Source organism: Aphidius gifuensis, linkage group LG3 (assembly GCF_014905175.1).
Source record: "Aphidius gifuensis isolate YNYX2018 linkage group LG3, ASM1490517v1, whole genome shotgun sequence".
In the NCBI taxonomy this organism is placed as follows: domain Eukaryota; kingdom Metazoa; phylum Arthropoda; class Insecta; order Hymenoptera; family Braconidae; genus Aphidius; species Aphidius gifuensis.
The window spans coordinates 5,190,655-5,211,317 of NC_057790.1; the positions used below are offsets into that span (position 1 = coordinate 5,190,655).

Below are 20,663 nucleotides of genomic sequence, written 5' to 3' on the forward strand. Positions count from 1 at the left end.
TTGATGCAACAAATTACATTTGATGATGTGTTATGTCATCGATGTCATAATGATAAAAATCTTGACTAAATAATAATATTCAATCTGATGTATATGTAAAATTATTTATCGATAGATTAATATTTATGAACAAGTGGATATTAAGCTTATCATTTTCATCAAACATATTCGTGATTGAGCTTTTTAATTAAAGTACACTGCATACACTGAAAAAAATATTATCAAAATCATGTCAAGTATATACAAGAATATATATAAAGCTCAAATCATTTTGGAAGCTATCATAATTCCTTTGTTTTCTGACCGTCGGAAATGATCACAACGCTGAGAAAAATTGATCTTCGAACTGAAGCTGCTTCCATGAAAATAAAAAAGAAGCAAAAGCTCAACTGCTTTGTTGATTGTTCGAATCATTATACTATATTGTTCATCAGAATAGCAAACAGATCTATGAACAATTAGTCTAATTTGATTTCAATAAAAATAATGAGATGAGATATTTATGTATAACGAATTTGCAATAAAACTTATAATATGTATGCTACGAATATTAAGTTGCAACAAAATGGCCGTCGGATGCTGAATATAAAGATGAAATGATATACAAAAGAATAGAGCTGTGATATAGAACAATAACGATGATAATAATGACGATGATGATGATGATTATGGTGAGAGGGATGATGTCGAATAAAAGATGGAATTTTGAATGGAACTTGTAGGAGAACAGTATGATTGTTGAGTGAAAAATTAATAAAAAATAATAATAATATACAAGTATATATGAATATATATATTTTTTTCTATTTTGTACAGTATACACGTTCTCTGATTACGTGACACGAAGAGAGCTGAAATATATTCTCTTGTTCAAAATATGTATATACGTGGGTGGAGATGTGAATAAAGTCAATGTTAGCGCATGCGTAATATAAAATTTATATATTACGCCCGGATCGAAAGCTCCGCCCGTGAATTCAACGATGGTCTGGTACTTTATTTAATCCAGCCAGACATATAACTATAACGCCCATGTGACATGTGGCCGACAAACCTTCCCTCCATGGAATATCCGTAATGTCTGCTTTTCACGGAAGTTACTATGAATTTTCCTATCTACTATCTACCATCATTCACCATCCCCCATAATACCCAGGTGTCACACTAGATGTTAAGACACTTTCAAACTATAGATGAGCACTTTATCCACCTGAGACTCTTTCGTCTTTTTTTATTTCATTTTATTTCAAGTATATCTATATATTTTTCGTTGTTTCATATCTTTTGTTTATACATATATACATATAATATTAATACACAGTCTTTTTTGTCAATATAAATATATATTTTGAAATTTATTGTAAATATTTGTTTCCAGTAAATATGTACCAAACGTGACATTTGGTAAGTATTAACAGGTGTTTACTATTTATTTTCTTTTCTTATCATTGAATAAATTATGGGTCTTTTATTTTAACATGTCATCGACTTTATTAAAAAACTAGAGAGCAAATTAATTTGATTGGTTATCCAGTGCTCAAAAGGGCTGCAATTTGGGAAATTATTTTGGAGCGATTTTGAAGTTTTTGGAGTAATATGTTTTTTGGCTGCACAATAACTGATTAATGTCTCATAGATTCCAAAAAATAATCAAAAAATTATGATTTAAAATTAATTTGGAAGCTCAATCCCTTAAATTATTTAAATTGTTAGGTCCATTCAAAAACTTTTTTAGTCTTTTCGCCACCGTAAGGTAGCGTGGCCGAGCGGTCTAAGGCGCTGGTTTAAGGCACCAGTCTCTTCGGAGGCGTGGGTTCGAATCCCACCGCTGCCAAAACTAACTTTTTGACCTTTTTTCCTATATTTACGATGTATCATCTGTCGGTAACTTATCTCCATTCAGTAGCCGGCATTGCAGGAATCGAACAACAGCTTAAGGAAGTTGTGTACGAATTCATTAAGGTGGTTTAAAGGTGCTGCTGACGTCATAGTCATAACGAAAAATTGACAACACTGCAGCACAGTATGATTCAAAATACTGTATCTTTCTGTATCATTCTAAGCTATTAGCGTGTGGAAAGTCGAAACTACCGGTAGGCCACGTTGCCATATCTAATTTTATTAAAGTTTTTAATTAATTACTCAGTAATCGACTGAAGTTTCCCGCCTCATTGACTCGTTACCAACTTCACACGGTTCTTCTTTTGCCTTATTTTTTACCGGACATCTAATGTGTTTTTTATCCTTACAACCTCCTTAATTTTTAAAAAATAAACTCAATACTCAATATAATGTATTTTTAAAATATATACCTATTTATTATTATTTTTCATAATTATTGATTAGTTATTAAATTCCCATATAATCAATTAACTCTTGATTTTAAATTATCCACGTATATTTATTATTGTCATTAAAAATATTAAATCAATTTCACGATAATCCAACGCTGGACATTGTAATGATAAAAGAGTTTAATGAAGTACAAAATGTAATAAAAACGATTGATATATGAAAAGGAAAAAAAAACAAATGACAGGGCAGCAAAATAAAAAACGCCCCTAGGGTGCATGATAGAAACGAACAACGAGTCGAGAAAAACGACCGGGGAAATACATGCCGTAATGGAACCAGCAGAATGGAATTGTAATTGAATCTTCGAATGATGAAACAACGATGTAATAGAATATTTCCGTCGTATATGGTGCATTTTTTATTTCAATTTTACATCAAAATTCAATTGGCTCTTGACGGAAAAATTTGCTTTTTTTTTTTTATCATTTCAATTGTTGTTTTTATTATATTTTTTGTTTTATGCTATTGTTATGTTTTTTTATATAAATTATACCTTATAATTTTTTATTAACAAGTTGAGAAATAGCACCACGTTTTTTTCATTATATAAATAAAAATAAAACTATTAAAATGTTATGCCATTTGTGTCGTTACTAAGTATCGAGATAAGACGACGCGACATGGGTATACGTGTTCGGGTCACAGTCCAGCGGTGATGATCGACGAGAACGATCAAAATATACAATTTATAATTATTGAGCACGTGTATCTAATGCCTATTTTTATTTCGCGGGTAAAATGTATTTTTAAAATTAAATGAAAAATTTAGTATTCATATCAGTGAAAAAGTGTTGGCTCACAGTTAATGATTATAAAGTTCAAAACTCTGCACACGTGAAAATTTAACTGATAATAATAAATAATCTAGTCATTTGAGTGATAAATATTATTTTAATATAATATGACTGTGTGCAAAGTCAAGACAAAGTAAAATTGTTTAACAATAATTCATTGAGTATTTAAAGAATAATTTCTTAAAAATCAATATTAAAAAAAAATTTGAAATAATAATTATATCAATTATAATATATAATCAGAGGCGAAATAAAACATCCGAGATTCAAATGACCTTTGTTCGATTGTGTGTGTATGTATTTATGTGACGATATAACCGCATCTGAGTTTCTCTCATTAATGTACTTTAATGTACTGTAAAAAATTAGCTTCAGTAAAAAATCGAACTCTCAGATGCAAGTCATAGTATAAAATATTTAAAAAAAAAACCCTGACAGATTGAAGTACAGGTGAAAGTTTAAACTTTTTTTTTTTTTTTTTAAATTATCCAAGTAAAATATGGATGTTAAAATTGTTCGTGTATCATTTTGTGAAATAACAAAGTTACATATTTTATCATTCATCTATGGTATTTATATGATAACTATGAGATTTTTTAAATGGGCTTGGGATCCAAAAAAATTTTTTGGAATGAGATACAGAGATAAACCACCAATATGTCTTGTTGACAATAGTCTTGGTAAACATTCATACGTCAAATTAAAAGTAAGTTGTCATTACTTTTTTAAAACTTATTATTAACTAATTAATTTTATAAATATATTATTTTTTTAATAAATATATTTTAATACATGTGACCTTATGATAACATCAATGTTTTGGTTGAATTTATTACGAGAATAATTCAACATCAGTATAATCAAACAATTTTGACGTCAGAAAGATACCATTAATAAAAGAAGATATGGCATTTATAAATGAAAAAAAGAAAAAAATCAATAAAGAATTACATATATATTTTGAAATACTTATATACATGTGGTATTTATTTATTTTTTGAATTATTATAAGAATAAATTTGATAATTCATTACTAAAGACTTGACATTCCCATTATCATACAAGGAAAAAAAAAAAATAATTAATGATTTAATTATATATTACATTTATTATGTATTAGGGTATAAAATTCCATTATGTGGAAGCTGGAAAAAAAGATAGACCATTGATATTGCTATTGCATGGTTTTCCCGAGTGTTGGTAAATAAATTTTGCTTATTTTCGTTTCGCATTTCTATTTAATTTTCATATTGAAATATCCAAAGAAAATTATTTAATTTATATTTCATCTTTAGGCTGTCATGGAGAGAACAAATAATTCCATTATCCGAAAATTACAGGGTTTGTTTAATACATATGCATTTTAATTAACGAACAAAATAATTTCTAATAATTAATATTTTTGTAATAAGGTGGTTGCAGTAGATTTAAAAGGTTTTGGTGATAGTGATAAACCGACAACCACAAGATCATACAAAATTGAAGTATTGATTGATGAATTACGTCAATTTATATCAACATTTGATGTAGATAATTGTAGTATAATCGGTCATGATCTTGGTGGACTTTTAGGCTGGTATATAACAGCACTACACAGTGAAATTGTTGATAAATTTATTGCAATATCAAGTCCACATCCAAATTATTATTGGTCTAAAATGAATGGACAAACTGCGTTTGATGACAAGTAGATATATAAATATGAATAATTTAAATTTAAATATTAAATTAGGAAAAAATATAATTATTTATTTTTTTTTTTCAATTTGAGATGGATGCATTTTAGTCGACTTCCATTTTTACCAGAAATTGATGCATTAAAAGAAGATTTATCAGTTATCAATGATACATTTAAACATCTCCAGATGAACCAAGGAACGAGTGAAAAAAATTATGTTGAAGCATATAAATATGCATTCAGTAGAAGGGGTAATTTTAAAAACAATTATTCTCATAATGACATTGTATGATGTTTTTTTTTTTTTACTAGAGGATTGGACTGGACCGATAAATTACTATCGAAATTTGCCCTTTGTTCGGTTACAATCAAATGAGCAGATTGGTAATCAGATGCTATTAATAGTTGGCAATACAGACCCCTCGGTATCACTAGAAAGTATCATTCAAAGTTCTGAATATTCAGCAAGATTTAATATCAAAGTTATCACTGGAGCACAACATTTTCCACATCAAGAAAAACCAGATGATGTCAATAACATCATACTTAAATTTTTAAATGGTAAATTTTATTATATTTTTATAAATTCAACTCGAAATTATATTATTTTATTATTTTTCTTAGGACCGGAAAAATTAAAAATTGATACAAGTCAAACAAAAGGTTTAGTTTCAACTTGGCTTGGTTCATTGAGTAGCACAGTTAAATACGGAAATCAAGTATTTGATGCTGTTCACAAAAGAACAAATGGTGTTGTTAGTAGTTTACCCAATAGAGTTTTATATTTGGGTCAAACGACGACGTAATAATTTATCAATTAATACTAGTTAGATCACAGTCGTTTTGCATCAATCATCACAATGATGATTTAAAGGCTGATATATGAATTCATTCATTTTATTTATCATTGACATTAGTCTATTATGCACTTTCTATATAAAGCTACTTACTTTTGTTATTAATTTCTATTCTTTTACTTTCTCAATTGAATTATTTTTAATTGAGTAAAAATAGATTTTTATGTTTATTCATTCACTAATGATGTTTGTGAGAATTTAAAAATTAAAATATGTATGAAAAATTTGTGTTGAATATATTTAAATATATAATGTGATTATATTTTGCTCAATTTTAATTAATTTTATTAATTATGAAAAAACAAAAGACACATTTTTATTATTTTTTTTTCTCTTTCACATACACAAAAAATTCTTAAAAACTAACAATAATAAAAAAAAGTACATATACTTAATATTAAAATATATAGCAGTCGAGTTAAAATTAAAAAAAAAAAAAAAAAAGAAACAATAAAAAAAAAAAATCTGTTGTGTTACCTTCGTATAGTACCATGTTTTATAATAATTTTAAATAATAAAAAGAGTAAAAATTAATTACCAGAATTTTAAATTTACTCTTTTACTTAGCTTCTTCATCAACAGGAATACTTTGGATTTTTCTGTAAATAAAATTATTAATTTTATATATAAATAAGAATAATAATATTTTAAATATATTAAAAGAAAATAAATAAATAAAATGTTCTTACTTTCCAAAGTTTTCACCATCCTCAATAGTTTCTGGCAATTGACAGTCCATTGTTTCTGGTAGAAAAATACAAAGAGCAGCTCCAATTAATGGACCAACACCAAAAATAACAGATACAAGCCAATCATTATTATCTTTTGTTGATTCACCAGATGTTGCAATAAATGGTACAACAGTACTAGCAATTCTAGCAGAAACACTGCACAATGCAATACCATTATTTCGTACAACAGTTGGAAAGAGTTCACTGGAGTAAAGATAAACAACAGTAAAACTGACAGACATGGCACAACAACCAACAGATATAATCCATACTTGAGCTTCACCAGTAACAATTGTCAGTACCAATAAACTAATGCCAGCAATTACATTACCACACATCAATAGTTTTAAACGAGAAACTCGATGAATGAAAATCCAAACAATCATAATGCCTCCCAATTCAAAAGCAGCTTTATAAACAAAGAAAAAAATCAATTAATTATACTTGAATTATTTACAATTATTTGTTATTATTAATAATTAATTTTATTTATTACCTGATATAAATATATTGTAATAGATACGTTCATCTAAACGACTAACATAGTGTGCCAATCCAAAGAAACAAAAACCACAAACTAACCAGTTGAATGCAATGCAAATAGTACGAATTCTCAAGTTTGGTGTTTTAAATAAATCAAGCATACTGTAGGTATTTTGATTATTATCCTTGTTATCTTTAACATTTTGATTACTATGAAATTCAATTGCTGCATTAACTTTTTCCAATGGTATATTATTTTTAGTTGCTGCTTCTTCTAATATTGCTCTTGCTTCTTCAATTTTTCCAGCTGCCAATAACCATCTTGGTGACTCAGGTATTAACCAGTAGTAGGACAATAAAAACATTGATGGTAGAGATATTGCCAATGAGTATGAAAAATATGTACCAGTTACGTATGCTATTAAAGCAATCGACATATGGCCTAATACAAATGGAATGTGGAATAAAACTGACAATGTTGATCGCCATTCAATGCCAACAATTTCCATAACTGTAAAAAATTAATTTAATAAATAAACCAATGATTATTAGAATGTTGTTATTTGGTAGAGAAAAAAAAATTAATAATAAAATTATAACTTACGAAGGACAAAACTGACCAACATAGTGCCACCAGTTGCAAAAGCTGAAATAACTTTTAATATTGCAAAAACAGTGTACCATGGTACAATTGCACTTAGCAATCCACTTACAACTTGTAGTACCAAAGCAACTAGTAGTGGAATTTTTCTACCATACCTGTTGAGGAAAAAAAAACAAATTATATAGTAATAAAAATAAATAGTTACATCAAATGTAATCAAAATAATTATCAAGCAATTTATACTCACTTATCAGCAAGTGTACCAAATAACATATTTCCAGCAAGGATACCAAGCATAGTGAATGCTTGAGCAAAATTTTTCAATGAACTTCTGCCACATACAAGATTATGTTCAGTAATCATTGTGCTATTAAGACCCTCGTTATGAAATGTGAAATCAATGCATTCATGAGAAACACTAACATTATTGACAACTGTCGAGTAAGCACAAGCATCATGAGAAGATACTGCTCCACTTATTGTTGCAGGTATATTACATGTAAATGAAGTTTTTGGTGCTATTACAGCGATTGACAATTGCTGCCAAGCCACTGGAATATTTACAAGTGACAAGGCAATTGCAATTAATATTTGCCATGGGCCCATAACACCCATTGCCTCCTGGACTGCATCAAGAGGTCCATAATCTAATATTTCAAATAAAAATAAAAATTTTTTATAAATAATTTAACTCAGTTTTTTGGGTAATTATTAGTGTAAGGAAAATATTAAAATACATTTTTAAAGATATTTTTTATCACGTAAAATATACATTGCGATAAATTTCCGGTGACGTGACATGGTGAAATTTTATTTTTTAGATAAGTAAGTATGTGGGTTAATGTCACTTCAAGTAAACGCATTCATGAATAATATTTTTTTTTTTTACTCCGAAATAAAGCTAGATAAAAAAAAAAAAATTAATTCACTGTGGATTTAAAGTAGTCCAACAGGTGGTTTTGACAGATATAACACGAGTCAATAAATTTTGGTATTAACCGCTAAATAAAAGAAAAAAATTAAATAAAAAAAAAAAATTAAAATTCAATAGGTCAAGTTCTCTGATTAAATTAAATGAATAAATAATATTTTGCAACTTTATTATAAATAATCGACTTTACATAACGATTTATTCATCTTGAAAAAAAATATTTTAAAAAATAAAAATAAAAATTATTAGATAAATAAAAATTTTATATTAAAAAATTAATTAATTTTTTTTTTTTCAAGTTTCAAAATATAAAAGATAAGATAATTTAATCATTAAACTACACAAAAAAAATTTTCTTTCTTATGATTTTTCAAATTTAAATATACAATAATATATTTTATTTATTTATTTTATGACCTTGAGTATTTTCTGTCATTTTTAAAATAAAAAATGTCATATGTACGATTGCTTGATGTATAACTATTATTTTATTTTTTCATATTATTGAATAAATATTATTATTTAATCTGGTGAATGACCGAAGGTGTACATACATATGTATGTATTCTAATCCAATGTATGCAACGAGGGTGACGCAATACACGTGTTGTTTGTAAATTTAGATATATAATACGGTCTAACAAAAAATTATTTTCCTATGAAAAATAGAAATATATATAAAAAATTAATAAACTCACCACGTTTTGACTTTTCTACCATGTTTACAATTTAAATTTAATGACTTGTTGAGTCGTTAAATATTTAATGATAAGATGCTTGTCTATAAAGATCAGGGTGTGCCAGTTTCAGCTGTCCGGCTTGGTTGACGTTCATGGATAAACTACTGTAACGGGAGTACGAAGAAGACCCAAGCGGCGAGCATCAAGCGAACGAAATTCTTGATTTTTTTTTTCCTTTTTTTTTATATTTTTTCATTATAGCGTTCAGCACCCTTCACATTATCGACCTGGTTAATAGAGTACGAGATCTCTGTTACCGGTACTATAATAGGATCTTCAAGGCATTCTATAACAAACAAAAAAAATTAGCTAAATCATAAATAAAACACGACAAGATAAAAATAGATAAAAAAGAAAGAAAAAAAGAAACGATACAATATTAAAAATTGAGAAAATAAAAATATATAATACTTATCAAGAGAGTTCTGAATTTACTCTAAGACCTTACCGTATAATATTTTAAGTATCTTATCAATTTAGGTTCTATCTCTTTAAAATGTTAGAAAAACTAAAAATAGTTTCAATATATATTAATAACTACTCTCGATTTTTGAATATTAAAAAGATATACAATCAATAAAAGCCAGGTAACAAATCTTACTAAATAAATTCAAGTTGAAATGTACATTATATATAGCCTATACTGAATCTATGCATATACGTGTGATGCAGAGGCAATTTTACCATTGATGGTATAGCAAATTTAGCTATTCATATAATATATATATATGTGCTTTAATTTCGATTCATTCATATACAAGAAGATTTGTTATCATATAATTAACAGTTATATTATTTCATCATGTATTCACGGAGAAATTAAAATAGAAGATTTGTACAAATATAATTCATAAACTATTATTAGTTAAACAAAATTGAAAATTATGATCTGAAATAAAATAAAATTACTGATAAATTCGTATAATAATTATATGCTGTAATGCAAATTATTCAAATAATCAAAATCCAATTTACTTGATTATTAAAGTTAGATTCACTAAAAAGTACATCAAGTAAAAGTATCAGTTTGAATTTTTAAATCCATACACTTATTTAGTTTAAACTTGGCTGTAAAATTGTCACAAATAGTCAATTTATTTATATATTTATTTTGTTAATAAACATATCAAAAAAATTAATTAAAGCATAAAAATTCTTTAATCTCTGCGAAGACAAATTCTTTATCTTTTAGTGGGGAGAGCCACCTTCCGTTTAATTCACGTTAAAAATAAAGGATCAATTTATATAATTAGAAAATTGTTTATCAAGATGTTTTTTTTTCATTCTGATATTATGATCTATTCAATAACAATTTAAAAAAAAATTGACTGTGAATTGAAGAAAAAAATAAAAGAGACTGTGTTGAGTTTATAAAAATAATTGCTGGAAAGAATCTCAAGTCATTATGCGAATGAAATATTTTATGCCAGTAGGTCACTAAATGTGGTACTTCATCAAGTAAAGAACCAACTCATCCTACGCTTTCTCGTATTTCCAGACAAATAATATATAAAAATATATTTAAAAAACCAATAAGTAAAAAATAAAAATAAATGAATAAACAAATAATTATTTATATAAAGAAAGTCGATGGATTTTAATATCACATGAAATTTTTTTTTTTATAGTACAAAAAAAAACTGTTTAATAATATGAAGAAAAAAAATTATAAAAAATACTTATTATTAAAAAAAAAAAGCAAAAAATTCTATTAAAAAATATTAATTTAAATTTATTTACTTATCGCAGTAAAAATCAGTTAATTTTTTTGATGTTTTTTTAATTTTATTTTCACTATTTTGATCTGGACTTGATAATTTTCTTTTTTTTGTTTCTGATTCTGTTTGATTTATTGATTGTTGTGAATTGCTGCTTGTTAATTCAGCCCATCGTTGTCTTCCAATTTTTTTTATTCCATTATTATCTAGTTCTGGAAATTCTTCTTGTAAATTAGCTCTATTTTGAGTAAGCCAATTAACAAATGTTTCACCATTAATTGCAGGACTAGATATATTTTTCTTTTTAGGCTTTGATTTAGCTTGTGGTGTAAGAGTTTTTGGTTGTTCTTGTTTATCTAATTTTTCAGGAAGTGAATTAAGTCCATCTAATTTATTAGCTATCATTGGAGATGATTTTTTAGCAAATATATTTTTTTTCTTAAAACTCATTGTCAATGGTTTGATATCAGCCTCTGGAGGTTTATTAATAATTGGAGTTAATATTATTGGATTTGATGATATTTCTTTAGCTTCTTTAGCTTCTTCAACATCATCATTATCATCATCAAATAAATCATCTTCAATTACTTCAATGTCTTTTAAACTATTTTTATTTTCAGCAATTTTTTGTAACTTACTTGATAATGCCATTTTACCACTTTTACTTGCATATTTAATAGCATATTCAATGATTTTTAATGGTGCAATATTTTCACATAAATCAACAACAGAATAATCAGAATTTCCATTAATAAAATATCCAATGAGAGTGAGTAATGCTGTACTTTCATCAGCTGGATTACTACCAATTTGCCAAAGTGGTGCTTCTTTCTTAGTTTTTTCACTATCGATTTCACAGAGTGGTATAATAAGGGGAATTTCAATTGTTGTTGGCCTTGGTGATGTAGATGGATAGTGACTACCTTTACAAAGTATACAACGTATACATTTTTCAATTTCACTTATACTAACAATAAAATAATGATCAAGTTTTCCTTTACATTGTTTATCTGTATCAGCAGCAACTTGCCACAGTTTCATATTACGATTATAAATTTTAACAATACCAATTGCATCCATTATTACTGGTGATGCTATATCAGATAAACCAATCCACATTAAATCTTCTGATGGTGATAATGGTAATGTTAATGTTTGATTTTTTAATTTATAACCTTGTATTTGTATCCACATAATATTCATAACTTGATCTTTATCAATACCAATACCAGAATGATAAGCAACAAGTAAATGATTTCCACGTGCATTCATTGCAACAACAGAACCAGGAATTGATAATACTTCTCTTTGTACACCACCAATTGTAAATAATCTCAAGTGTCTTCTTGATGTTGCTAAAGCAACAAAACAATCACCAGCAGCAACACAACATGCTTCTTCATCATCAGGTAAATCAATACTCCATTCTTTATTACCAGAGCCCCATCCTTGAAGTGCAATTACAACTATTTTACTTGGAATATCATCCATTGAATGACAACCAAGTACTAGTGCATATGATGATAATGATGCCATTGTATGTTTTAAATAATTATTCATATGCATACTGTGATGTATTGTAGCATCATGAAATTCAACTTCAATTGTTGACTCATTACCATCTTCATTCATGTAACATCTTACAATACCAATGTCATTCCAAACCATAAAACGTGAAAGTAAATGAACTGGAGTTGAGCCTGGTTGAAATGGTTCTTGTGTATAAATTTCAGGTACAACTTGACGAGTATTTTCATGACGAACTGAACCAATATCTGAATGACTGAGTTTATCATCATCAATATTAATTGTTGATTTTATTTTATTTAATGATATAACATTATCATCATCTTCATCATAATTATCAATATTATCATCATTTAAAAAATCATTGTCATCATTATCATCATCAATTTTATGACCATTAGTTTTTGTTTCACAAATAAAATTATCAAGTGTTACTTGTGGTAATACAACATCAACACCACCAAGTTGACCAGAACTATCACAAAATGCAATTTCATTTGAATTATTTGGATTCCATTTTAGTGATGTTATTTTAGAATCTTGTGGATGTTCAATATAACCAATGACATCTTCATTTTGCATATTCCAAACAACAATTTCACCATGTAATGTTGCACCAGCTAAACGATTACCACAATCAGATACTTTACAAATATTTATATCAGCTTTTAATGTTGAATATTTTAATTTAAATAATTCTTTCCAACTATCACGTTCAATAACAACAACTTCTTTACCATGTGGATATGCTAAAAATTTACCATTAGTTGTTTCAAATGAAGGAATTGATAATGATTTTGCTGTATTAAATGAATTTGATTTTGGTACAACATTCCATGATTTAATTTGTTTTTTTTCTTTAATATTCCAAACACGAATTGTTCCATCAGCACTTGATGATGCAATATATTCTTCAAGTGGATCTAATGATAGACCTAATATTGGTGCTTCATGACCAGTTAATTCAATACTTTCATTTGTATCAATATTTGTTATTTGTATTCTCATATCCTCAGCACCAGATACAATTAATTTACTTTTTTTTATTGTTGAAAGTGCTGATACTGCAGCTGAAAATCTTGTTACAATACCAGCTTTTTCAAGTTCTGGACATGATAATATTTGTAATGTATTACTATCATTACCAACATATATTTTTTCATTTTTTGATAAACATGAGGTTGCTATTTCACCAACACACTGACATGATGGATCATCATCTTGTAAATCTAACCAAAATCTTACATCACCATCAACTCCACAAGTTATCAATCCACCCCTTGAAAAAATTGATAATAAAAATTAATATAATAATTAAATATTTTAATAACAAATTTATTTATTTATTGGCTTAATTTTGATACTAACCTTTCTCCTTCAAAATAACAAACATCAGTATGTCCCTCAGGATGGGCATATCGCATTGGCCTCAATGTCAATGGCATTTTTATTCTCTTTTAACACTATTAATTTTTTTTTAAACAATACTAATTTAATATTGATGTTTAAACAAACAATGTAAATAATAACAATTGAGTTATTCAATTGTCAATGATCCACTCAACAGCCGCCATTAAAACTCTATCAAGCGAGAATTTTGGCGCGAAATACAAAAGCAGATAACGTCATCTAGTGATTACTTTATGTATACTCTTAGCACGATTTTTTTATACACTGTCGGTACATCAAAAAAAAAATACCCAATCATATGTTCGATCATTTTCTCACTCTTTTTTTTGACTTTTTCTCTGTCTTTCTCTTTGTTTACGTTTTAATAAAAAAAATAACAAGACAAAGGCAATCACTTCTCGACTTTTGACAGCTCTGACGTATTTTTTTTTTTTTACTTCGCTTGAATAAACAAAGAACGTGGTAGAAAAACGTTGTTACGACAATCATTAATACTGTAATCATATTTTCATGCAATACATATTTTTGAGCACAATAAATCGTCACTTGCTTCTGCTTGCTTCTCAATATGACATAATATAATTGTGATAATATATAAAATAAAGTTGTGAGTTAAATTGTTAATTTAAATATTAATTAGAAAATTATAATTATATATATTTAAAAAAATCATGTGGAAACCATTTGAGCCTGGAAGTTCTCCAATTGATTGGTGTGAAGGAAATTATATTATTTCTACAAGTATTGCTGAATTTACAAATACAGTAAATAATATTTTTTAAATTAATTTAATATTTATATGTTTAATTATTTTATAATAAAATTAATAATAAATTATTTATTTACAGTTAAGCAATATATTGTTTTTGTTATTGCCACCAGTTTTAATACATTTATTCAGAGATTATGGAAGATTTGTTAATCCAGCAATACATGTCATTTGGATAATGCTGATGTTTGTTGGCATCAGTAGTGCATATTTTCATGCAACATTGTCATTAATAGGTATTCATTTAATTAATTAATTTAATTAATTAATAAGTGTTATATTATTATCGTCATGATATAATGTAAATTTTTTTTATTTAACAGGTCAATTGCTGGATGAATTAGCTATTCTTTGGGTTTATATGGCTGGTTTATGTGTTTTTTTTCCACGTAGATATTTTCCAAGTATATTTCGTAATGACAGAAAAATATTTTCCATATTTGTAATACTTCCAACAATTATTGCTACTGGTTTGGCATTGATTCATCCAGCAATCAATGCATTTGCTTTAATGAGTCTTGGTTTACCTGCATTTGGTATCATGATTGTCGAGTTAAAAAGGTATTTTTTTAAAATAATAATTATATGTTTTATTGAAAATATATATGTAATATTTTTGTTAATTTTTTAACAGGACTAAATCATCAAGGGTCTATCGACTTGGCCTACGTTGTGGGGCAGTTTGGCTAATTGCAGTTACTTGTTGGCTCAATGATCGTCTATTTTGTGACACATGGATGAATTTAAATTTTCCATATTTACATGCATTTTGGCATTTATTTATATTTATTGCTAGCTATACTGCTGCTGTATTGTTTGCATATTTTTCAGTTAAAGAAGAAAAACCACAACAAACAGCAATACTTAAGTATTGGCCAAGAAATGATTTCGAATTGGGTATACCATATGTTACTATTGAATGTTACGTACGATTTGATAGAAATTCAAATATTTATGCCTAAATTATTATTTAAAAATATTAATCAAATAGTATTTTAAAATTATATTTATATGAATTTTTAATTATTATTATTTATATTATCTCAAAAAATATATTCAAATGTTAATTTTTTAATATTAATTTTATTGTATGATTTTTTAAATGTTAGGAAATGTGACGATATGCAAGTTTGGGAATGTTATTGTATGAAAATGCATTTTGAAGAGTCTGTGATATTTTTTTTTTAATTTTTTTGATAATACTAAAAATTGGGTTTATGTTTGAGAATAAATTTATAAAAAAAAAAAACTAAAAGTCTATTTTTTATATTGAAAAAATGTTCGTCACATTTCTTGTATTATAATGATTATTATTAAAGAGAGAAAAGAGAGAGAGAGAGAAGAGTACAGCGCCGTCTATCGATTCATAAACAATCACCAGTTGATGGAAAAAAAAAATAATAAAAATTAATAAAATATATAAATTGAATAACCGTCATCACCGATTATCCGGTGCTAAAAATAAAAATAAATGATAACAAGATTGATTATTTTAATTGGTCAATGTGTATTTAGTATCAACAATAAAAAATTAGAAAAAAAATAAATATGTCTTTGGAGCAAACAGTGTGTGAAGGTGACATAACCAAATAATTTTTAGAATAAATAAATAATATCTGTAGTTTGTTATTAAACATATTTTTTTGTAAATAAATATTCATAAAATTATTACAGATTTAAAGGCATTTGAGAGAAGGCTTACAGAGGTGATATCGAGTTTACAACCTTCAACACTCAGATGGAGAAGTAATTTATTTAAAATCTAATTTATTGTTGATTGTTTTTTGTTCAATAACAATACAATTTATAATTAATCATTTTTAATTACAGTACTTTTAGGTTTTGTATCAATTTGCACAGCTGTTGGAGCTTGGCATTGGCTTACAGATCCAAACACATCAGCTGTTTCATTTACTCAGAGTCTGTATAATCATCCAATTTTTGCATTAGCAAGTATTTTATTAGGTAAGATTGATCAATTTATTAATCATTCATATTTAATAATGATAATAAAATTAAATTCAAAACATATACCAATATTTTTTCTTGATTTCTAGTTATTGTTTGTTTTTTTTCAGTTATATTATTCATGTTAGGTGTTCATAGAAGAGTTATTGCACCAAGTATCATAACACAAAGAGCTCGTAATGTTTTGGGTGATTTTAACATGAGTTGTGATGATACTGGTAAATTAATATTGAAACCAACGAGACCTCAACATCCACATGAAACTTGAATAATAAATTATTATTACTATAGCAATATAATTTATATTACCAATGGAATTATTGCTACCATTACATTGGTAGATTGAATTTATTTTTTAAATAAGAAAATAAAAGAAAAAATTATAAATATATTTGCAAAAAAATAAAATAAAAATAACTTGGTAATCAAGACAAGCCATGTGGTTTATTTGTTAATTGCAAGTAAAAATTTCGACAAAAATAAAATATGTAATTAGTTAGGGTAATATGAATAAAATGATAATTAATTGTTAACATTATTGAGATTATTTTTTTCCAATTTAAACATTTTTATTTATTTATAATTTCAGTTTTTATTTTAGCACAATATTATTGTGCTACAATTATTACATTTTTCATAAACATAAATTTTTTCTCACTTTTTCAATTTATTTAATTGAAGATTCAAAATATGAATTTATGAATAAGCAATTATGTCTTTTAATTGTCGTATCAACTAGAATTCAATCATGTGCTGACTAAATTAATTTTTATTCTTTTTATTTTTTTCAAAAATAATTTGATACTCTATAAATCAAATGGAATAAGTATAATTATTGTTGAATTTGATAAATAATGAGAATATTTACAAAAAAAAAAAAAAAAGAAATAATAATGATTAACAGAGTAATTGTATTGAAGCATTTATCAAATTCATTGCAAAAACTACAGATGCAGTACAAATTAAACAAAGCAAATTTTCATTTTATCAGGCTTTGTTTTGTTCGTATCTTTTTAGAAGTGCACATTTTGTTTGAAAGTATCAATAATAATCAAAAAAAAAAAAAAACAAATATCATTATTAATTAATATTAATTTGTCTGGCTCATTTTGTTTGTTTGTTTTCTTTTTTTTTACATTCAATTCGAGGAATTATTATCAAAAAATACTTTATTATATCCTCTCTTCATGATTATATATTTAAAGAAAACAAAGCTTTCTTATCCACGTACTAACTTTTGTATCTCTTTTACAAGTTAATCAAATAATCAATTTTTATGAAATTTTTCGATACATTTATAAATATAATAATGATAATATAACTATATTTTTAATGATAATTTATAGGAAGCTTTTTATTTTTCGTATTTTTCAAATGAAAATACTAACAGGTCATATTTATCAGGAAGTATCAAGATATTATTATTTAACAATCAAAATTAATTCATTTTACCGGTATATTTTTTTATTTGGAAAAAAAAATAAAAAAAATTATAGAACATTTAATAGTTACCTCCAGTATCATTCCTCGATGTGAATGAATATTATTATTTTTTTTTTTTTTTCTTTTGTTCGCTTGTATACAATTAATTATACAAATATTTAAAATTAAATTCAAAAGTTTAATTACTTTTATGATATATCAAACTAGTGAAGTGAGAAAAGATCACCAGCTGATGGCAGAGGTGCCAGACCTCCAGTAACATCTGGCAATTGTGTTAAATCAGGAAGATTTGAAATATGAGATTTTACGTCTGCTCTTACTGTACATACTTTCTTTAATTTTTCCTTGTAATCCTATTAATAAAAAAATATATAAAATATATTATTTAAACTCCATAAATAATAGTCATAATAATATTACCTCCAATGTTGTTTGAGCTTGTTGAAGCAATTGTTTTTGTGCTAATGTATAATCCCTAAGCATTGTGAGTAATTTTTTTCTCTCTTCCATTTCAGATTGTAATCTTCCATTGTAATCAGCCAATAATGCTGCTGCTTCATTAACAGCAATACTCAATTGATCTGCAGCAGAACGATCAGCAAGATTAGCCAATAATGATACTTCTGATACTTCTGGTGGCAATGATGCAATTTGTTCTCTTACAGCTGCATCAGATGATGCAGAATTTTCTAAATCCTGAAATAACAAATAATATTAGTAACCACGTGAATCAATTCTATTTTCATATTAAAATATTCAATTTAATCTACTACTATTAATCATTTCAATGATACTGACAACTTAAAAAAGCTTGGAACTTTTAATTTAAAAAAAAAAGTATATATTTTCAATAGATTTAAATTAGTTTTATTGTAATTATTAATTATTTCAATATCTAGATTTTTTATTTGACTTGATACAATATCCGTTTTATTAATTATTTTATAAATTGTTATAACAACCATTAAGGCTTTGATTAACTCCTCTGTTTCTGGTGGATCACCAGCTGGTGTTTTTGGACTCAGTGTAACATGAAGTTCCTTGGTACCATCAACTTCAACTTCAGTTTCAGATTTTTTTCTCTCTTTTTTTTCAACTTTTGGTATTTGTGTCTGTAATAAATATAACAATTAAAGTATATATGTATTTACAATATGTATATGCTAAGATTTAATATTAACCTTAATTTTTTCTACATCAGCTGTTTTTAATTTTTTTTTTGGTGGTGGTGTACCAGGTTCTTTAACAGGTTCAGTTGCAGCATCAAATGCTGCTTTAAATTCAGTTATTTGTGTTTTATCATAAACACCACGTTCTTCCCAAATAATAAGAAGACGATTTAAACGTTCACGTGTTTTTTCATCAAAACCTTTCATATGTTCAAATGCTTTTGGCAAAAAATTACCAAATTCTTTACCAAATTCAGGTCCTTTTTTTTTACTATTTTGTATAACATCATTTGCCAAGTACATGAACATTAATTTTCGATTATCCTTGGCTGAAAAAAAAACAAACAATATTAAATACACATTCAATTTTTAAAAATTTAGTTTAATTTATTAGAAAAAATAAAGAAAGACAAAATATAGGTTGTGACACATGGCAAATTTGTCAATTATGATTTTTTGGAGCAACACAATAAATAACATTTTCTCGATAAGTTTAATTGATGCCAAGGCTTTTTAATATAAAATAATAATAATAATAAATAAATAAACAATTCAAAAAATATACCTTTGCACATTTCTCTGTGCCAAACTTTGACAATTGTTCCATGATGCTTTCTGTGATGTATTAGCCACAGTGAAAGTGTTTGTATGCTTTGCTGTGATGGATTTAAATCCAATAATTTTTTAACCAGGGCATTTTCAGTAAATCCTGCCATTATTTAGTTACAAATAATTTTTGCAAATATTTTTGAAAAATAAACAAGTAGCAAACATTTACTCCAAAAATATACACACACACACACACTAAATAACAATTCAAGCACGAATTTTATTTCTTTTTTTTTTATCTAGAACTGTGCGCACGTGCTACAGCAAAGTTACAGACACTTTAAGTAATATGTATTGAAAACAATTATTATAAATTTTTATTTTTCATTTATGTATAAATATATTATAATATAAAGTTTAACGATGTGTATATATTATATGTTTTTTCTTTAATAAATTGGCATGTATGTTGAGAATTGAGATTATATGAAAACCAAAGACGCAAAAATGTCAAAAGAGAAGTAACCATTTTTTTTTTTTTTTTGTTCTTCATTTGTGTTTTGTTGTTACCACAATAGATGTCGTTACGATGATGTTTTTTGAAATTAAAATGGCGGATTGAATTTGAAAAAAAAATAATTATATTTCATAATCATATTATATTTTTTTTTTTTAGTGGTTTCTCCATTAGACCAATTTAACCTACCTTCAATCACTTTATTTCACTTTGTGGCTGAGCCATAATTATTTCGGCCCGGTTTAAAATAAAAAAAAAAAACCGAATTGCATTCATAGCTGCAAGTGTTGGTGCGCTTGTAAAAAAAAAAAAAACATACCTGCCCTCAAAGCTAGCAAGTACATATCGTTTATCAAAAATTAGTAAACATTTAAATATTAAAAAATAAATATCACAAAAATTAATCAGTAAAATATTTTC

General features: G+C 26.2%; 6 protein-coding genes and 1 non-coding gene across 7 annotated transcripts; 4 read left to right on the forward strand and 3 right to left on the reverse strand.

Moving 5' to 3' along the window:
• The first annotated feature begins 1,752 nt into the window (after window positions 1-1,752).
• Trnal-aag lies at window positions 1,753-1,834 on the forward strand. Its single transcript has one exon. It is a non-coding gene; the product is annotated as a tRNA-Leu (tRNA).
• Window positions 1,835-2,675: 841 nt separating this feature from the next.
• LOC122851624 (epoxide hydrolase 4-like) lies at window positions 2,676-6,148 on the forward strand. The gene is made up of 7 exons (XM_044150977.1): window positions 2,676-3,855; window positions 4,270-4,349; window positions 4,445-4,490; window positions 4,562-4,836; window positions 4,921-5,078; window positions 5,140-5,388; window positions 5,452-6,148. Exons 1-7 carry the CDS (start codon window positions 3,649-3,651, stop codon window positions 5,631-5,633), a joined length of 1,197 nt encoding a protein of 398 aa, XP_044006912.1. The 5' UTR covers window positions 2,676-3,648; the 3' UTR covers window positions 5,634-6,148.
• Window positions 6,149-6,162: 14 nt separating this feature from the next.
• Window positions 6,163-9,284, reverse strand: LOC122851623 (organic cation transporter protein-like). The gene is made up of 6 exons (XM_044150976.1): window positions 9,132-9,284; window positions 7,750-8,149; window positions 7,503-7,657; window positions 6,912-7,409; window positions 6,374-6,824; window positions 6,163-6,283 (listed from the first exon to the last, which is right to left on the reverse strand). The coding sequence occupies exons 1-6, from the start codon at window positions 9,151-9,153 to the stop codon at window positions 6,244-6,246; spliced, it is 1,566 nt and encodes a 521-aa protein (XP_044006911.1). The 5' UTR covers window positions 9,154-9,284; the 3' UTR covers window positions 6,163-6,243.
• Window positions 9,285-9,381: 97 nt separating this feature from the next.
• LOC122851622 (WD repeat and HMG-box DNA-binding protein 1) lies at window positions 9,382-14,004 on the reverse strand. Its single transcript, XM_044150975.1, has 3 exons — window positions 13,787-14,004; window positions 10,914-13,697; window positions 9,382-9,459 (listed from the first exon to the last, which is right to left on the reverse strand). Exons 1-3 carry the CDS (start codon window positions 13,861-13,863, stop codon window positions 9,450-9,452), a joined length of 2,871 nt encoding a protein of 956 aa, XP_044006910.1. The 5' UTR covers window positions 13,864-14,004; the 3' UTR covers window positions 9,382-9,449.
• Window positions 14,005-14,150: 146 nt separating this feature from the next.
• Window positions 14,151-16,155, forward strand: LOC122851625 (alkaline ceramidase). The gene is made up of 4 exons (XM_044150978.1): window positions 14,151-14,592; window positions 14,677-14,833; window positions 14,921-15,158; window positions 15,232-16,155. The coding sequence occupies exons 1-4, from the start codon at window positions 14,500-14,502 to the stop codon at window positions 15,557-15,559; spliced, it is 816 nt and encodes a 271-aa protein (XP_044006913.1). The 5' UTR covers window positions 14,151-14,499; the 3' UTR covers window positions 15,560-16,155.
• LOC122851626 (nuclear envelope phosphatase-regulatory subunit 1 homolog) lies at window positions 16,060-17,098 on the forward strand. Its single transcript, XM_044150979.1, has 4 exons — window positions 16,060-16,173; window positions 16,272-16,343; window positions 16,428-16,562; window positions 16,676-17,098. Exons 1-4 carry the CDS (start codon window positions 16,146-16,148, stop codon window positions 16,831-16,833), a joined length of 393 nt encoding a protein of 130 aa, XP_044006914.1. The 5' UTR covers window positions 16,060-16,145; the 3' UTR covers window positions 16,834-17,098.
• Window positions 17,099-17,473: 375 nt separating this feature from the next.
• LOC122851627 (regulation of nuclear pre-mRNA domain-containing protein 1B) lies at window positions 17,474-20,201 on the reverse strand. Its single transcript, XM_044150980.1, has 5 exons — window positions 19,743-20,201; window positions 19,190-19,506; window positions 18,971-19,120; window positions 18,429-18,704; window positions 17,474-18,361 (listed from the first exon to the last, which is right to left on the reverse strand). Exons 1-5 carry the CDS (start codon window positions 19,891-19,893, stop codon window positions 18,212-18,214), a joined length of 1,044 nt encoding a protein of 347 aa, XP_044006915.1. The 5' UTR covers window positions 19,894-20,201; the 3' UTR covers window positions 17,474-18,211.
• Window positions 20,202-20,663: the final 462 nt, after the last annotated feature.